At 35.6% G+C, this 20058-nt stretch overlaps 2 protein-coding genes across 4 annotated transcripts in view; one reads left to right on the forward strand and one right to left on the reverse strand.

Moving 5' to 3' along the window:
* Positions 1–9010, reverse strand: part of LOC126886651 (puromycin-sensitive aminopeptidase-like) — a 101671-nt gene extending 92661 nt beyond the window's left edge. The window contains exons 1-2 of one of the 3 annotated variants that reach the window (XM_050653646.1): positions 8833–9010; positions 8518–8647 (exon numbers count right to left, since the gene is read on the reverse strand). In XM_050653646.1, the coding sequence (XP_050509603.1) occupies positions 8518–8640 (123 nt within the window). In that variant the 5' untranslated portion in view covers positions 8641–8647; positions 8833–9010. The other 2 variants (XM_050653644.1, XM_050653645.1) reach the window with 2 other exon arrangements.
* Positions 9011–15086: 6076 nt separating this feature from the next.
* On the forward strand, positions 15087–19756 carry LOC126886132 (uncharacterized). Its single transcript, XM_050652977.1, has 2 exons — positions 15087–16345; positions 19687–19756. Exons 1-2 carry the CDS (start codon positions 15087–15089, stop codon positions 19754–19756), a joined length of 1329 nt encoding a protein of 442 aa, XP_050508934.1.
* The last annotated feature ends 302 nt before the right edge of the window (positions 19757–20058 follow it).

Here is a 20058-nt window from a genome sequence, read left to right on the forward strand (position 1 = left end):
ATATAAATCACCATAAAAATCAGTAGATAAATCAAAATGTCATAAAAATCAGTAGGTAAAATAATAATTGGATAAAAAAAGTCGGTAAAGATAAAAATATATGCTAGTAAATATATAAAAATCATATAAAAATGTATCATTACGTCCTATAAATAACCATAATACTTGAGAAAAAAAATTCCCTATAATACCAATAAGGTAATTAAAATAGAATAGGTAGATAAAAAATAGGTAAAACTTGGATTATGTGTATCTTAAATTACGATTATATTATTATTATATTGTTAATTACGACTATATCGTGGAAATACTATAAGAAGAGATAATATGGACTTATCACTTTAAACGTCTGTGTTCGTATCACCAAAAGTCCTCGCTGCGCGTCCCGTACCATTGTCCATTTTCCCACGATGTTCCATCTTCATACCATTCCATCCTCAGCTCCGCGTCGGCCTGATGTCTCCATCCTTTTTATGTAGGCACCCCGCTGTTATCTAGGGTGGTCGAGGTGCAAGAACATTGACGTTTCTTTCCATTTCTCCTTCCAGACTGCTAGTTTCATACGTCCTCGCCTGGTCTTAGATCGCCATATGATGGTTCCTGTTTATCTGAACCATCTCAGATAATTGAAGGGTGGTTACCCCCTACCATAAGGGTTGATGAAGTAACAATACTCACTGTAGATTCATTTATTGGTACGTTGAAGTAACTACGGTAAAGAGCTGGTGGTATATTATTTAGTAACTGTGATGTCTACTCGTTGGGATCTCAAATACCAATGACTAATCTTTTCGCCATGAAAGTAGAACTCAAAGTGGATTCCGCTGTTTACTATTTGGTATAAATAAAAGTGAGAGTGTTTAGTAAAAGTGCTGAATCGACTAGATTATAAATAATGAATACTAATTGTTATTTCAAACTGACCTTGTATCGAAAATCGACACATTGATGTGGTAATATAGGTCAATCGTATTTATTATAAACAAACGTATTTGTTTTACCAAAGACATTTAATTATTAAAAGAATTTGTCTTAATAAGATGATTACTGAGATGCAGTGTATCCCAATACAGACTGTTCAATTGTTAAACATTCTCGGTTTAACAATAACAATTCTCGCTATGAATAATCAACCATGACAGGAAAATTATTAAAAAAGCTTTGAAATGTGGTTATATTATTTAATGAAATATTTAACAATATCAGAAACCATCCTAGCAGATTATTAAGAGAATTGACTAACTACGACGAAAACCAAAGAACGGTACATAGACGGCCTAGACAGCAATTAGCTGGATATAGAGGAAACCCTTAAGAATGAAAAATTGAGATAACCACAGAATATCGAAATACAAATGTCGCCCTTCAGGCACTAAGTACCCTTCAGGTAGATCAAATGGACCATAGCCGCGGAATGTGAGCATCAAGGTCACGTACCGACAGACGTGGGCTTAATGGCCACACCTTTCGGGCGCTCAGCCGTCGAGGAGAACAAAATTTATTTTGCCAATTCGCCGGCTGAGTGACCGAGCACACACGGTCTGGACAGCAAGACACCGATTTAGATTGGTGCCTTGATGTCCGGAACACATTTTTTTTTAGGACACAAGTCCAAAGTAAAGTAAAAAATTAACTTAGTCATTAATAGGGAGAAAAGCTCTTCTAGCTACCCCTAAAACCAGGTGGCTTAACCACATGAAGTAATACAAAGGATGTCCCATTACCCAGGGCATCCAAAGTAACATTAAGATCAACGCCTCCCCATTCGGTATGTCCTTCGATGGGGAGGGGTGGAGGTATAGCTTGGGGGTCAGATAGGTACCACTCCATTACTGGGTGTGACCGGTTTGATCTTCGGACATGTGGGTTCCACTTTTCCATTGGAACACACATGTTCCCCGGGGCTGGGGTTGATACGAGCATGTGTGTGTGTGTATGTGGTTATATTGATAAAGTCTCTGAATATCCTGGACATATCACATTACTGATGGGGAAATGTTGTGAACAATCTGCTGAAAACATGAAATTGTAGTTACAGTGAAGATTAGAATGCTGGAATACCTTTTACACCTGATACCTTATTCATCAGATGCAACATAACAAATACTGCCTCCAGTAACTTGTCCTTCAAAGAAAGGTGGATGGTTGAGGAGGTACAAGGAGAAAAAAGTCTCTTCATTCTCAGTTGCAAAAATGATATCAAAACACAGAGGCATCATTCACTTACTTCAAATTAGTTGTTTATATTCCACTTTGAAAGGATTTTCACCTGTTTTCAAAAAGATACTGTTTTATTTTCGCTATAGTTAGCATTTCTGATTCTGAGTGAAAACAGTTCCGATGATGAATCGACAATTCAAAAGAAAAAAGGAATGATAAGAAAAAACTAAAATTATAAACATGTAACTAAAAATTTTCAAGTTATTGGACTATTGGACTGAATTTTTTTAGGAGTGGTATTTATTATTGTTAACCCGCGAGTAGTTGCGCCGTTAGATAGATAGATAGATAGAATTTATTCATCCACAAAGTTTACACAATTCTTACCAAAAAAATGTATAAATCTTATCGGACTAGTCAAAGTTTTAGTACAATAGAGTACAATATATAATAAAAATACATATGATTAAAATGAAACAGTGATTACAATAAAATAAATAAGAAATAAAAGTTACAAATAAAAATTTAGAACTGTTGTTGCAAAAATGTTAAAAATTTATTTATTTATTTATTTATTTTTTATTTATTTATTTAGTACCCAAATAACAGTACTGGACCAATTACAAACTGGGTTAGTGTATTAAGCGTATTAGTAAATTTACCGTTTACAGATCATAAACATAACAACAAAACAGTATAAAATACATAGACTACATAAACGCCGTTTATATGTAAGTGTGTGAAAAAACTCAAAATGAGAAAAACACACTCACATACGAACAACGACGAACAAAAACTTATAAAGTAATTAAAGAAAAACAGAAAATACATAGTATGTAAAACAATTAAATACAAAAATACAGAATAAATATATAATATAACAGCAAGATGCTAAAAAGTGACTGGTTGCAACCTAATATCGTTAGCAGAATTCTTAATGATGCGTAAATTAGAATTGAAGATGTCAAAGAGATCAGAGTTCGCATTGTAATGAGCTTGCATTTGTACTAGAGGTAACTGCACCAAAATATTTGATCTGGCTCTGTTAACATAAAACGTTTGTGAAGTACGAGAAGCAACACGTGGTACGTGGAGATTAAGATGTTGCAATAACTCAGGAGTATTTACTTGGTTGTTAATAATTTTAAATAAAAAGCATAAAGATTGAGTTATTCTACGACGCTGAAGACTTTGCATCTTAAATTTATCGAGAAGTAGCTCTTCAGAAAATCCCCTAGCAGGATAAATGCCAGTGGATTTAAAGTGCATACTTTTTAAAAACCGCCTCTGTACTGATTCCAAAACAGTTGTGTGATTTTGATAAATTGGAGACCAAACTATCGATGCATAATCGAGTTTGGGGAGAACAAGAGATGAATATAAAAATTTGCAAGTGTCAATATCGGTAAGTTCTTTCGCATTTCGTAAAATGAAACCTAGAGTACTAAACGCACCCGCAACGATATTAGTGATGTGTGGAACAAATGATAGTCTGCAGTCAAATATGACCCCCAGGTCCTTAACAGAGCTGGGGCGACAAATGGAAGTATTATGTATATGATAATCGTAGTGTGTTGGAGAAGGGCTTCTAGAAAAAGACATAACATTACATTTAGACGCATTTAGCTGCAAACAATTAGTGTCACACCATATACTGATTTTATTTAAATTTTCTTGAAGTCTAATGCAATCGGAGGGTGACTTAATTTCAAAAAATAATTTTAAATCGTCCGCATAAATTAGTGAATGAACATCTAGGTCATCAACAATATCATTAACGAATATCACAAACAGTAGCGGCCCTACAATTGAACCTTGAGGTACTCCGGATAACTGAGGAAAAGGGGTTGATTTAAAACCTCTAATTTGTGTATATTGCCATCGATCTGTAAAATAAGAGTTAAATAATTGTAACAGCGTAGGTGTGATTGAAATAGAACTGAGCTTATTCAGTAGAATTTTATGACTTAAGCGGTCAAAAGCTTTGGAAAAGTCAGTGTATATGACGTCGACTTGGGCATTTCTGTCTAATGCTTCACACAGGAATTGAGTGATATTAACAAGATTTGTTAAAGTAGATTTACCACTGATAAATCCGTGCTGTTGGGGAACTATGAATGGTGAAATGTGGGTGTAAAGGTGTTTATTTATACATATCTCGAAAATTTTACTAAAGTTGGATATGATAGCAATAGGCCTATAGTTTTGGATAGAAGTTCGATTTTCTTTCTTAAACACAGGGACAATTTTAGAAATTTTCCATTGTGTGGGAAAGACCGAACTGGATAATATGCAGTTAAATAAAGTACACAGAGGAGTTGAAAATACGTGGGCACAATCTTTTATGAGAAATGCAGGAATATTATCTGGTCCCATCGTCATGTTCGGCTTAATCTTCCTTATGGCCTGTTCAATTTCAGATTTTGTAAAAGCGGGAATGTGCAATTGTTCGGCAATATATGTATTTAATTTGGGAGTGATATTGTCGGGAGGAGAAATATCGGTGTATGACTTTGAGAAGAAATCGGCAAATGATGAGGCAATATCCTGTGAAGTCTCTAGCTTTATATTATTATACGACATAGTTTCAGGAATAGAACAATTTGTTTTCTTGGAGTTTATGAACGACCAAAAGCTACGAGGATCTTGTTTAAGATTGAGTTCTAGTTGAGACACATAACGCTTGTATATTATTTGATTAAAGTATTTGAATTCTGAACGAATTCTCTTGAATTCAGTGTAATTTTGAATATTACGAGATTTTTTGTACGCGTTCCAAGCTCTATTTTTAGTATTCAGAAGATTAATCAGATCACCATTGAACCAAAACGGATAACGTTTAGTTTGCTTCTTTTTAAGAGGAATATGTTTAGAGAAGATGCTGTGAATATACTGATAAAAGGCATTTAGGTTGCTGTTGATATCAAGATCAGTGGAAAGAAAAGACCAGTCAGATAAATAGAGTTCATTATAAAGTTCTATAAAGTTGGCTCTCTTAAAGTTAAAATTCTGCTTACTGTCGATTTTGATTTCATTAAATTCTTTTTTAATACTAAAATCAATGATGAGCGGTGGATGATGGTTATCCATGGGAACAACATAGTCAATTGCCTGATATACGTTACAAAATATATTAGAAAATACCAAATCTAGGATTCGTTCATTATGATTAACTACATGATTATATTGCGATAGATTAAAGAAATTTGCAACATTCTGCACGGCCACTGATTTACCGGTAGTAATGCCTTGAGTATATTCCGGTATATTAAAATCACCCAAGACTAATACTGTTTCGTTAAAAAGGCATTCAACTGTTTCTAAACACTCTAGGAATAATACTAGTTCAGCTAGAGGTGTTTGCGGAGGTATATATACTAACACGAGATAAAAAACTATTTTCTTTGATACAACTTTGCTTATGACTACATCAATTAATTTGACTTCAGCAATAGTAGCACATATAGAGTAGACATCAATAGGAATAACATTTAATGCTTTATTAACCTTCGGAGTACGGAGATTATTTGACTTACTTAGATTACGAAGATGGGTCAAGCGTGACCCATTCTCATTTTATTTATAAGGATGTTTTAAATAGTCAGTATTAATAAACAGTATCTTTAATTCAACAAAAAACAAACAAACACAACAATTATAATCCTAAATTATTGTATTTAAATTTTTTAAGATGGTTTCCCATGGGTATATACTAGTTCGCTCCGGCGGCCAGATTTTAATACCTTACAGAAAACGGGCATAGGTAAATTCGCTCCGGCCATATATTTGAATACGTATACCCGTAAACAGAGACGGCTGCGATTTACGTGTACCTACAAACATATTAAAAATATTTTTCGAAATCCGAAGACCGGGTCAGGAGTGACCCGGCATCATAGATGTTACGTAGAGGAAAAACTGTAATTTGCATGTTCACGAATTATATACGAAAAAATAGATTGAAACAAATAAGGAGAACTTACGATCAATCGGATTTGTAAAAAAATTATTTCATAAAATATTAAGAAATAAGTGAATTTCGGGTCACGCTTGACCCAGTCTTCGTACTCCGAAGGTTAACTGCTAATAGTACACCTCCACCTCTAGTTGTCCCAGTGGCTAAAAAATCCCGATCTGAACGAATCACAGTAAACAATTCAGGATCAAAAAGTTCCGAATCATACACACTAGAATTTAACCAAGTTTCAGTGAACGCAAAAATTTTATGGGTACCAGGAACGGAGCCGTGGTTAGTGTAAACCAATTGAGTCCGACCTAGCAAACTGCGACAGTTTTGGTAATATACATCAATATTTAGTTTTGGGCTTCCATTATTCTTCACCTGGGGCTTAATAAATTGTTTCTGTGGTTGCTATTTAATGTCAAGTATATTAGCCTTAAATGAGTCCAGCGTATGCTTGAATACATGACATGAGGATTTATCCCATGTTGCATGGTCAGTATTAATCGTCTGAACTCCATCACGTTTGTTATAATTAACACAGTTTATACATTTTAAAGCAGTAGACTTACATTCAGAGACTTGATGACTTAAAGAACATTTTGGACAGACTACTTGATTTGCTTGACAATTATTTGCGAAGTGATGAAAACCGCAGCATTTGAAACATCGCCTAACCTCCACAGCATCATATACTCTACAATAATCATAACCCACAACAACATGCTCATAATTTAAAAGACGATGATAGGTAGCCAGATCTACTTGAAGTATAGCTTGAAATACATTTTGATTTTTCTTTAAGGGACTGACCGATATTACATCACAAACGCAGTCACTTGATAGCACGCTATGATTTTGCTCTTTAAGCATATTTAACAGGATAACTTTATCTAAATTTTCAGAAATACCGACAATACGTACACGAGGATTAAGAGGAGAAATTACTTTAATATTATATTTATTGTTCATTGTAGAGTTCATTAAATCTTGAAATTTCGAATCGTTACCACAACGGATCGCTATACCGCCTTTGTTGATTTCTTTTACTTGTGTAACCTGGATATTTTCTTTAATAGGATCAATTTTACGGATTAACTCGGATTTGGTAGAAGAAGAAGATTGTTTTGGATCTTTGGGTGTAATTAGCACAGTAGGAGCTTTCTGGACTACTTTCGCAAATGACAATTCAGGCGAGCTGCACGAAGGTCTTGGGACATCATGAATTTGATCTTTAACATTTTTAGCATCTCGTCTTTGAATGATTTAAACATCACATCGATCTTCTTTGTCATTAGATCTGGAAAACTGTTTAATTGCGTCATAACAGCAGCGACAGACTTCTCAACTACTTCACAATTACCATTGCAGAAATCACACAAGAAAAATACATTGTCTTTCTTGGAGAGAAATCGGAATTCAGAGTCCGATAAATTAGCACAAGGTCCATGAAACCAGCGACCACAGGGTCGCTGGTTTAAAAATTTGGTCGCAAAATTGGTCGCTGGCTTTTGGTCGCAAAATTTAAAAATTTCTCACAAGAATAAGAACAAGAATAAGAATCATAAGAATCTCACATTTTATCCTTTGTCGCGATAACTTGATGAAACATTTTGCAATTTTGAAAAAATTTCAAAGTGCCTCGAGGAAGGGTGTAGTAATGCATAGGTATTTTTTTCTTCTTCTTCTTTTTGTTGAATTTATGGCTTTGGGGAGAGCCAATTAGCTTTAATAATTGCTAGAAATATTATTTCCAACATAGCAAGTAAATAAAAATACTATAAAATAAAAAATTGTTGTAAATTCGTATTTAAATTCGTATTGTGAGATGAAATCTAAGACGCGACTGTTCACATTAGAGAAGTGAGCGGGACTACTCCCGGGTTAAAGAAAAAATAAGTATAAAACACAAAATATCTCAACAACATTACCTCACAAAATGTCAAAAGAAAATCTATGCAAAGTTTCAGGTGGATGTTGAAGTTTTGATAACTTTTATGTTCAATTTCTTTTTTGTCAGAGTAATTCACAAAGAAGAAGGAGAATGTCTGTTAAACGTTTCTTGCTACACTCAAATGCACTAGACTTGGAGCGAAACTGCTGCAAAGCAAGTCAAAGGTATAATATTCAACATGCTGATGTCCCATAATTTTGGTCCGATAAATCAGAAATTCTTAGAGGGTATTTTTATTGTTATGTACTTTCATTTAAAATAATAATAAAAATCGAAAATTTCACAATTTTCAAAACATTCCCCCCACCCCCTTAAATATCAAAGTCAAATATGAAGTGCCTACCACTACCAAGCCTGCATGTTAATAAGTTAATAGAAAATTATATAAACTCGCTGTAATGTAAAGGAGACATAAAATAAGTCTACAGTTTTACCTACTTACCTCAATATTAATACTGACTTCCCCTTTAAATGTAAAATCGCTCAAATCTGGTAAAAGGTGTATTTTATAATGTGTTGGAACAACTGACACTGGTAGTTTTTCAAAAGTATTCTTGTCAGACATGATAATACTGTAAAACTCAAATCAAATTTAGTTATATACTTGTAGAAGCAGACAGGAATGTCTGTATTTATACACCTTATACCATCAACACTTATAATATAAAATGTCTCTGGTACCTACAGTTACCTAAATAAATAAAATTGTACATTCAAAGTGAAGAACTTTAAATAAAAATAATAATTCCAGCCTTACCAAGAAATTATTTAAGTCAGCAAATAATTTACAATATAATGATAAATGTTTACATAAAATAATCTTTTATTTAATCAACATTTAAATTTGGTTTTCCTCTTCTAAAACATTTTAATGTAAGAACAAATATTACTTAATAAAAATTATTTGAAGTATTTTATTTACACTTTTCAAAAACTTTACAGGTTAGACGAAATAATATATCTTCTTTTTCTATCTCTGAAGTTGACATGACAGTTAACGCTGTGTCTAGGTACACGCTATCGTGTACCTATCATATATTCAGCTCATATTGATGTTATATTCAGCTGATGCGTTTTTCTTACAATCTAAAATTCATAAATTAATGATTTAGGTATACTTTTTTTTTAATATTTGCCAAACCACATAGTTCAAGAATATTTTTTTTTTATTAACTAGCTGACCCGGCAAACTTCGTACCGCCCATTAGAACTAAAAAATTATGTTTAAAAGTTAAATAGGTGCCTAAAAATTACCAGAAAGCCAAAATGTACTCAAAAATATTGCGTATACTTTTTCTAATAAACAATATTGTTTTTGTGGTGTCTGCGTAAATAATGATTACTTAGATTGGTCGTATTAACTCAGAATCCTTCCCGGGTTCATGTACAACAACTTTGCTTGAGGTCATCATATTATGATCAAATGCATAGTTTACGATTCTATAAAAGACATACAGACTTTTTTATATAGTGTCGTATAAATAATAAAAACGTGGTATTATCAAAAAATAGTACCGTGCTAAAAGAGCCACTTTCACGCACGCATTTCGTTTCCGAAAGTTGCACTTTCCCGCACGGCGTGCGGGAAAGTAAAATACCTTGTAATATGGCATTATAATATATTATAATACATGCAATAAACTAATATTTAGATATTATTTACTAATTTATTTCAAATTCATCTTATTGTCTTCATGTTTTAATGAAATTAGCGCGATAATTCGATGAAATAAAATTATCTTGACATAATATTTAAAAGTCAGATCAGTAGACAATTACAATGGTTTTGAATCGTCGTCATGGAAACCAATATCGTCGTCGTGGTAACCCATATTATATTGAAAGTTTGGTTTTGAGAAACCTGTCAAAGGATCAATTTGTGTATTTTCACTTCTAAATAAAAATTGATATAACTCTATTTTTTGTGGCTTTTTTCCAAATGTACGGCCCTAGAAAAAATATTGTTCTTAACTCATGCGGAAAGTGTCTTCTTCGCACTCGACTGCTTGCCCGAACTCCGCTATCGTGTCGTTCAGGTCAACGGCAGTCTTGTGCGTGAAAGTATCACTTTCCGCACTAGTTAGGAAAATAACTATTTCAAATAAAAACGTCAATTTTAAAAACAAAAAAAAATTCCAGGGCCAGGAATTGAACCCAAGTCAGTAATGGCCAGGAATTGAACCCGAATTGAAAGCCAGTAGCTAGGCATTCTTAGCTATTATACACGTAAGTCACGGAGATAAATATTTGACATATAAGTTGTAGCGTTTTTCCATCAAGTTTCACATTTTACGTTTTCTTGAATAAAATCCCCGGTTTTGGGCCAGCTGACACATCATTTCCCAGCAAACAGACTTGAGCCCAATTACGTGATAATTACGTTAAATTTACAGCAAATTTCAACGAATACGTAACTCGGTGATTTATGACGGGAAAAAAACGTATTTCAGTGCCAAATCATTCACCTATATATTAGTGCTTTCTTTATACATGTTTGACATTAGAATAATATAAAATCATAATGACGAATATAGTACATGTTTTTTATAATATTTGTGAATTTCGGTTACATCGCAAAGGTACGTTTATTTCACGTAATAATCACGAAACAGAAATAACTTCCTTTGGTTAAATTTTGAGAAATATTTTGGAAAAAAAAAATTACAACGGTGTTGGTTAAATACGTATCGCTTGAATTTTACTCACTGTATTTTATGGACGTCGAAAAATTAGATGTATTTCACGTAAATAATACCAATATTTAAAAAAAAAGTTTATGATTTCGCTTTTAAGATCATTTAGCATAACTATTTCAATCCAACTTGATTTGAAGCTATTTTTTTCTTTAAAAATATCACAGGAGCTAAAATGATGTTGTCTTATTTTTAAATCGCGCGCGGTGATGAAGTACTACCAAGCCTTTAAATACCACTTTAACTCCTCCTTTAAATACCATCACGTGACTAACATAGTTGGTTCGAAAACTAAATTAATCGATTTATCGAATAATAGATACGTTTCGATAGGATTATTTTTTTTATATTATTCTGGTATTGAAATAGATTTTTAGTAAGACCAATTAGTTAATAGCAAAAGAAATTTAAAAACAAAAAGAAAATTCGTAATACTAATTTAAAGTAAGTAGAATAGTTTAACTGTAATTTAAAAATAATCGATTTTTATAATCGATGATCATATCCTCTAATATCAGCTTCTCTGGCTCTGGCTTGGCTTCTCACAACAAAAAGTGAAACGTGAAGAGCTTTATTTCCCTCGTTTTATTTTAGGCGGGTTTATTTTATAATAATGTCTTTCGTATTAACGTTTACCTTACTGCTCGAGCGTTGAAGTGCCATGATGCAATTAGAAAAAACAAGAAAGTGTCGAAGTGTCCTCCTCGAAATAAAAAGTGACCTGTGTTGTGTTTTATGTTGGCAAATTTTTTAATGTGTCTTTAGGTCGGTACCATTTTTGCTTCATTATCTTGTATAATAATTATACAGGACAAATGTTTTAAAGTCTCTAAATTCTACTAAATAAATACATTGTTAATACTTTATATGCTTGTTTTATTTATATTAGGTTTGTTCGTAGAACGATCAGCAACCGTTGCCAACCGTCAGACGCAAGCGCGTTCGTAGTCTACGAACTCGAACTGTTAACTGCGCAGCGCTAACTGTTAACTGCGCATGCGTCTGATGGTTGGCAACGGTTGCTGATCGATTGGATCGTACTACGAACAAACCTATCATATTATGAGGATAATAATTACGTGATTCATAAGTTAATTAAGGTCGAATTATTTACGTGAACCGAGGACGTATCTTTCACGTAAATACTAATATATACATTCCCTAAAAGATACGTTAATCAACACGTATTTGCAACGTGAATTTCCCGAAACATTTTATTGCTATTTAAGGTAAATAACACGTCTATTGAAGACGAGTTATTCACGTAATTTAAAGACGTATTTTCAATGTGACATTCCAACCAAATTTTCACGTGAAATTCACGTAAGCAATTTACGTATATTGGTGACAAATGTACCCAAAATTCACGTAATTAACACGTCGGTCTGTTTGCTGGGTTGTTAATAAGCTTTGGAACACCTAACTAAATGAAAAGAAAACAGCCATGCTAAAATGCTCCGGTTAAATTTGACACTACCTCCCTGGCTATAATTGAGAATACCGCGAGTGCGAGTGTCAGAGTACGTCAGAGTGAGGGTTAAGGCGGCTGCACAATTGCCCGGGAACGAGAACGGAAACGGGAACGGGAAAAAAGTTAACCTCTACGTAAATTAATGTTGTAGATGCACAATAACCGAGAACGAGAAGCTGTCCGGTAACGGGAACGGGAAAGTTGACCATGTTTTAACTTTCTCGTTCCCGTTGTATTCCCGGAACCAATCAGAAGGCAGTATTAAAAATACTGTCAAATGCCCAATAAAAATTTGTTATTAGAAGTGTGTGACCAAGTGTTAGTGACAATTTTTATACATTTTGCATTAAAATAAATGACGAACGATTGATTTCTTTATTGGAAAAATGTCCTCATCCGTATGATTGATGTTGGTAATTAGATACAATAATAATATAAATATTTGAATGATATGCTTTTTATCTTTATGCTGACAAACCTTTGCGATTGCACACATATTGTCGAGTCATTATAAAATATGGCAGTGTCCGTGTTTAAAAGATATTTCTGCTTTATACATACGGCGAGCCATATGGTTTGTTTTTCGTTGTTTTATGGTGAAGGGATGATGGGCGTACTAGCCAGCCCACTTGAGATTGAAACCTATGATAAGAATGTATCAGTTTTAAGGAATGTGTAGATATTGGATATTATGTTTTTAAGTCAGCCGAGTTTGTAACATTCTTCGGATAACATCCAAATAAAAACTTTTGTTTTAAGCTACACTTGCGTATTTTTAATAGGGGTAATTTTCTGTAAACGAAAGTTATTTTCTATAATTTAATTTCGAACCAGGGATCTTTGCGTGAAGTAACTCGTGGACATCCCTACGTAACATTTTGGCGACCGCGATAAGGACTTAGATATATACGGGTGTGCTTAAAAGTTAGTTGTTTCCGCTTATTTGAGTGTAAACTTTTTTCCGGCGAATAAATTCGTTTGTCGTGAGGCTCGGCCGAAGTTGTTACCCTTGTAAGCGAGAAATATGGCATTGGAATTAGAAACAAAACGCCGAACAGTGCTTCGTACTGCTTTTACGACAGCTGCTAATGTTTTGGACAATTTGTTATCTGAAACGATGGACACTCGACCCTGGCAACAAATTAGTGTACAGTGGGAACTGTTACAAGTTAAGTACAATGAGCTTTGTGTCGTGGAAAGTGCGGTGTTTGAAGCTATGGTCGAAAAGGCTTCCGAGGCAGAATTAATCAGTGAGATGGAGGCAAAGGATAGATACAGCACACGCTACTATGAACTGAAGTACAAATGCGAAGACATACCCAGTTTAGTATAAGTTCAGAATCATCAATAAAAGGTAAGCGCAGTTTTAAATTACCTCCAATCGAATTCAAGAAATATTCTGGGGACTTGATAGATTGGCTTCCATTTTGGTCGCAGTTCAAAGTAGTGCATGATGATCCATCGATTGATTTAAACGACAAAATAGCTTATTTGAGACAAGCCACTGTAGACGGTAGTAAGGCCAGACGTTTAGTGGAGAGTTTTCCTGCAGTAGCCGATAATTACTCAAAAATTATAAAGAGTTTGAAGTCTAGGTTTGGCAGAGAGGATCTCCAGATTGGAGTATATATTAGGGAGCTCTTAAAGTTAATTTTGAGTCGAGTTTCTAGTAGTTCTTGTAATGTTTCTGCACTATATGATATGATAGAGAGTCAACTTCGTTCTCTTGAGACCTTAGGCATAACTGCTGACAAATATGCGGCAATATTGTATCCCCTTATTGAGTCATGTTTACCGGAGGATATGATCAGACTATGGCATAGATCTTCACAGTTTTTAAAGCCTTCTGGTTCCGTATCCATGCACAATGTCGAAGAATATGCAGAAGTTTCAACTTTGGAGACAAGATTAAGTGGGCTAATGAGTTTTCTACAAAATGAAGTTCAAAATGAACAAAAAATTAATTTAGCAACGGAAGGTTTTGGTTTATCGACTGAAAATAAATGTAAATCCAATAACCTGGTTGAAAAGAAGAATATAAAATTACCAAAGCAAGGAACTGATCAGCCATCAGCGACCGCTGCTGGGTTGGTAAATTATGAGGTTGACAGGTGTATTTTTTGCGAAGAACAGCATGACAGTATCAATTGTTTTAAAGCACAAAAATTGTCTATGGAACAGAAACGACGAACATTGTCAGAAAAGAAGGCCTGTTTTCGATGTTTGAAGGTGCGACATTCTTCGAAGAACTGTAGAGCACGTTTGAATTGTATTTTGTGTTGTAAATCCCATGTTGTTTTGATGTGTCCTGATTTACCTGTTAACAAAATTGATACATCGACCTCAAGTATCAGCCGCTCGGAAGAAAATAGGACTGAGGATCAGACGCTTGCGAATTTGAATAATACACAGGTTTTTTTACAAACTCTGCGAGTAAACATAAGAAGTACACATGGTACTAAACAAGTAAGGGCGCTTATTGACACTGGATCGCAGAGAACATATATTTTACAGCGTACCGCACAAGAAATAGGTTTTTCTGCTAAAGGAACGGAAAATATCGTACATACGTTATTTGGCGGTAAAAGTACTTCTGAACAACGACATAAATTATAATAATAATAATATCGTATGGCATTTTTGCCGGGGAGATCCTTTCGGACAGATCCGGCGCCAATTACATCTTTAACCCTGTTTCAAGTAACTAGTGTCGATGACCGATGTACACTAGCCCAGGGGGACCGACGGCTTAACGTACTCTCCGAGGCACGGTGAGACGGCTCGTGTCATTATTGGAAATGAAAATGGTTTGTCTTTGGCAGGGATCGAACCCACGTCTACTGGCGTATGAGGCCAGCGTTTATGCCGTTATCCACGGCCGCTCACAAATTATACAAGGTAACTACGAGTGAAGGAGCTTACTCTTGTTCATTTGATGCCTTAGATCAACCAAAAATTTGTGCAGATGTCTCTCCTGTTTATCACGGCCCTTGGGTTGAGGAACTTAGTGACATGAATATTTCGCTCAGCGATGTCGGACATATAGCACCAATTGAGATTTTGTTAGGAGCTGATGTTGTAGGCAAATTGTATACAGGGAGGAAATATCAGTTACAGTGTGGTCTTGTAGCAGTTGAAACTTTGTTAGGTTGGACTCTTATGGGCAAGGTGCCGGCGGTTGCTTCTAATTTCAGCACATCTATGATGTCGATTGCGTTGTTTGTTGATAGTTCTTCTGTGGCGAAACTCTGGGAGCTTGATATTATTGGGATAACCGATCCTGTAGAAAAATTGACACGAGAGGTGGCGGCCAAGGAGGCTAAGAATTTTTTCTATGAGACTATCCGATGTGACAACGAAGGTAGGTATGAGGTTATGTTACCTTGGTTGAACAAGCATCCTTTAATTTCAGATAATTTAGTTGTCGCTAGAAGAAGGTTAGATACTACTTTAAATAAGTTGAAAAAGTCCAATTTGTTTGAATCGTATAATTTAATATTCAATGAGTGGTTGAACGAGGGTGTGATCGAAATAGTAAATAATCCGGAAGAGAATAATTGTGTGCACTATTTGCCTCACAGACCCGTTATTAAAAATACTAGCGAAACCACGAAAATTAGGCCAGTCTTTGATGCATCATCTCATGAACAGGGTCGTCCTTCTTTGAACCAGTGTTTAGAGGTAGGGCCTAATCTTATTGAACTTATTCCTTCTGTGTTATTACGGTTCAGACAACAAAGAATAGGTGTTGTGTCGGATATTCGAAAGGCTTTTCTTCAAATTTCTGTACATTCGAAGGACAGAGATTTTTTGAGGTTCCTATGGGTAAACAATGAAGGAAAGGAATTTGTATTTCGACATAGGAGAGTTGTTTTTGGAGTCAACTGTAGTCCATTTCTTCTGGGTGCTACTATAGAATTTCATTTGATAAAGGCGCTGGAGAAGTGTTGTAATGATATGCCGTACTCTAAAAATACAATTGAAAGGCTTATGATTGGGTTCTATGTAGATAATTGTGTGACTAGTGTTACCGATGAGAATGAGTTGAGAAAGTTCGTATCAGAAGCAACTGCCATCATGGAGGAAGCTAAGATGGATTTGAGAGGGTGGGAGTCTTCTGGTAGTAAAAAAACAGTTGTCCCTGTTCTTGGTCTTCTCTGGGACTCCTCAAGAGACACACTAAAAGTCAATGGTGAAATTTTTCAGGGAGTGGTCTGAAAAGAACCCATAACTAAGAGACTGATGCTTTCTGTAGCTCAGAGTATATTTGACCCTATTGGTTTTACCTGTCCAGTATCTCTGTTCCCTAAACTTTTGCTGCAGAAACTTTGGGAAAAGCGCTTGGGATGGGATGCACCAGTCGAGAATGACAGGGCTGAGGAATTTTGTCAATGGGTTACTCATCTTCCTGAACTGTCGAGTATTGAGATTCCACGTTGGATCCAGGCTGGGCCCATTGAAGCTGACCATTGGAGTTTGCACCCCTTTTCTGATGCAAGTAAGAAAGCTTATGCAGCCGTAGTGTTTTTGAGAGTTCTTCGGAATGATGGTGTTTCGATTTTTCTTGTAGCAGCTAAGAGTCGTGTGGCTCCTTTGAAGAAGATTTCTATACCTAGATTGGAACTGTTGGCAGCCACTATTGGTGCTAGACTTTATCAGTCAGTCAAAAGACAATTTTCTCAGCATGTTGAGTCTTATTTTTGGAGTGATTCCACTACGGTTCTTTCTTGGATTCAACGTAAGGATGACTGGTCTGTTTTTGTTTTTAATAGAGTTCAGGAGATTAGAAATTTAGCCAATGCTGAGTGTTGGAAATATGTGCCTGGTTCTCTCAACCCTGCCGATCTTCCATCAAGAGGCTGTGGTGTTCGGCAATTGTTTGAATCTCGATGGTGGGAAGGCCCGGAATGGTTGTACAGAAACGAAAATTATTGGCCCCAACAACAAGTAGAGGTTGATGAAGAATAAGTCGGCACTGAGAAAAAGAAAAAACGTCACTATTGAATATGACGTCCGACGATTGGCACCTGCATTACTTTTCTCAGTACACAAAACTGTTAAGAATGATGGCTTGGACGCTACGATTTTGTTACAATACGAGAAATTCAAATGGAAAACTTACAGGCGAATTGGTCGCGGAGGAAATCGACAAAGCCGAAATGTTTGTGTTGAAGTTAGTGCAGAAAGAAGCGTTCGGTTCAGATACTAAACGAATTTCCTCGCTAAACACGTTTGTTGATGAATTTGGACTTATACGTTTAAAAACTCGCGTTACCGAGAGAATTGACACGGAAGATTTTCTTCTGCCTATCGTACTTCCGGGTGAACATTTTATAGTGCGCAAGTTGATTTTGAGCTTACACAAAAACTCTTGTCACGTTGGTACACAGGGACTGCTTAGTTTGCTCCGCGAAAAATATTGGACTTTAGGGGGTAGAAGGATTGTGCGGTCCATTTTAAAAGAATGTGGTGTGTGCAAGAGACAAGATGGGAAATCGTTCGAAGTACAAACGCCTTCATTGCCGGCCGATAGAGTTCGAGATGCTGCAGTGTTTGAGATTTCCGGGGTGGACTTAGCTGGGCCTCTTTACTTGAAATCGGGCGAGAAGGCATGGATTTGTTTGTTCACTTGTGCCGTTTATCGCGCAGTTCATCTGGAACTCGTTACCTCCTTGTCAACAAATGCATTTATTCAAGCTTTCCGTCGCTTTGTTGCCAGGCGTGGACGCCCGAGAACGGTTTATAGTGACAATGGAACGAATTTTACGGGACTTAAAAACGCGCTTAAGCAATTGGACTGGAACATGATCGCGGAATATAGTTCTACACAACGTATTAAGTGGCGTTTCGACCCCCCTACAGCTGCATGGTGGGGTGGATTTTGGGAGCAATTAATAGGTATTGTGAAAGGACTTTTGCGAAAAGTTTTGGGTCGAGCGTCTCTCAATTATGAAGACTTATTGACATTGTTGTGTGATTGTGAGAGTATAGTCAACTCGCGGCCATTGACGTATATTTCGGATGATCCTACTGAGTTAGCCGCGTTGACGCCAGGTACGTTTTTACGTGAGCAAGTCAGTTACTAGTTGCCGGATTGTGATTTGCTAGAGCAGAATTCTCTCACACGCAAAATACGCCGTTTGCAAGAGTTAAGAAGTCATTTGCGAAAAAGATTTCGTGCTGAATATCTGGCTCAACTCAAAGCGGGAACGAAGAAGACGAAAGTGTCTAAAGTGTCTATCGGGGATGTCGTTTTAGTAGGCAACGAAAACATCAAGCGTCTTCAGTGGCCTTTAGGAAAAGTTATTGAACTTTTACCCGGTAGAGATAATCAGGATTAGTTCGTCTTGCGACGGCACAAGGCCAACTTCTGAGACCGTTGCAAAGGTTTTACCCAGTGGAAGTCGTGGAGGCAGTTACTGCTGGCGAGAATATCCAGGGTATTACCCTACGGGATGCGGCTCCTGAGACAGTGCCTCACGAGAACGGTTGTCAGCTCCAGGCCGAGGAAGAATCAAGTGAAATAAGTGCGGGAGTGACAAAAAGCAGAGCACCCGATTTAAATGAAAGATGTACGCGAAGTGGCCGGGTAGTTAAAACTCCTGTAAAGACCGCGTCCCACCATCAAATAATTTAATCAAACTGGTTTGAGCAAACTGAATGTGACAGTTAGTGACGTCACATCCTGAGTGTTCATTGTGGATAATAATGAAAAATTTTAATTTTAAATAAAGTACAAACAAGTTAGACAACTCAATACAAAAAATTTGATCAAACTAGACTGATAGTGAGAGCACAGATTATTATAATTTAAAAAAAACTGCAATTGTGACGTCACTTTGACGTACTTCCTCAAGTACGTCAAGTTTGCTCAAACTGTTTGATCAAATTATTTGATGGTGAGACGCGGCCTTAAGATTCAAGTGACATTTTCTTGACTTGATTTTTTCATGACTCTGTTTGTTTTTGATATATTTTACTTTTCACTTTATTTGATATTTTATTGTAATTTTTCGTGACTCTCTGTATTTTTTGAGAAATTTTGTCAAATTCCCCAAGGTGGGAGAATGTCGAGTCATTATAAAATATGGCAGTGTCCGTGTTTAAAAGATATAGTCGGTTCGCTAAACTCAGACGCAACTGGCTAGATATTTTAGTCGATAATTTTTTTGTTTTTTGCCAATTTTGCAAAAATTGGCAAAATTACTAACTATTTAGTGATTATTAACTATTTAGTAATTATTTTTTGCCAATTTTACTAAAATTGGCAAAATTACCGACTAAAACATCTAGAAAGTTGCGTCTGAGTTTAGCGAACAGACTATATTTCTGCTTTATACATACGGCGAGCCATATGGTTTGTTTTTCGTTGTTTTATGGTGAAGGGATGATGGGCGTACTAGCCAGCCCACTTGAGATTGAAACCTATGATAAGAATGTATTGCAGTTTTAAGGAATGTGTAGATATTGGATATTATGTTTTTAAGTCAGTCGAGTTTGTAACATTCTTCGGATAACATCCAAATAAAAACTTTTGTTTTAAGCTGCACTTGCGTATTTTTAATAGGGGTAATTTTCTGTAAACGAAAGTTATTTTCTATAATTTAATTTCGAACCAGGGATCTTTGCGTGAAGTAACTCGTGGACATCCCTACGTAACACATATTGTGTAAATTAGTTCCAAGATCATAAAAAACGAAAATATTAAAAGCTCGTCATCAAATAAATCCATAGTTTTAGATTTAACAGACATGTTCTTTTAATAAAATTAGAAAAAGATCATTCCACAAAATTTATTTTGAGAAGAAAAATAAATTAA

The sequence above is a fragment of the Diabrotica virgifera genome, chromosome 6 (assembly GCF_917563875.1).
Source record: "Diabrotica virgifera virgifera chromosome 6, PGI_DIABVI_V3a".
Taxonomy (NCBI): domain Eukaryota; kingdom Metazoa; phylum Arthropoda; class Insecta; order Coleoptera; family Chrysomelidae; genus Diabrotica; species Diabrotica virgifera.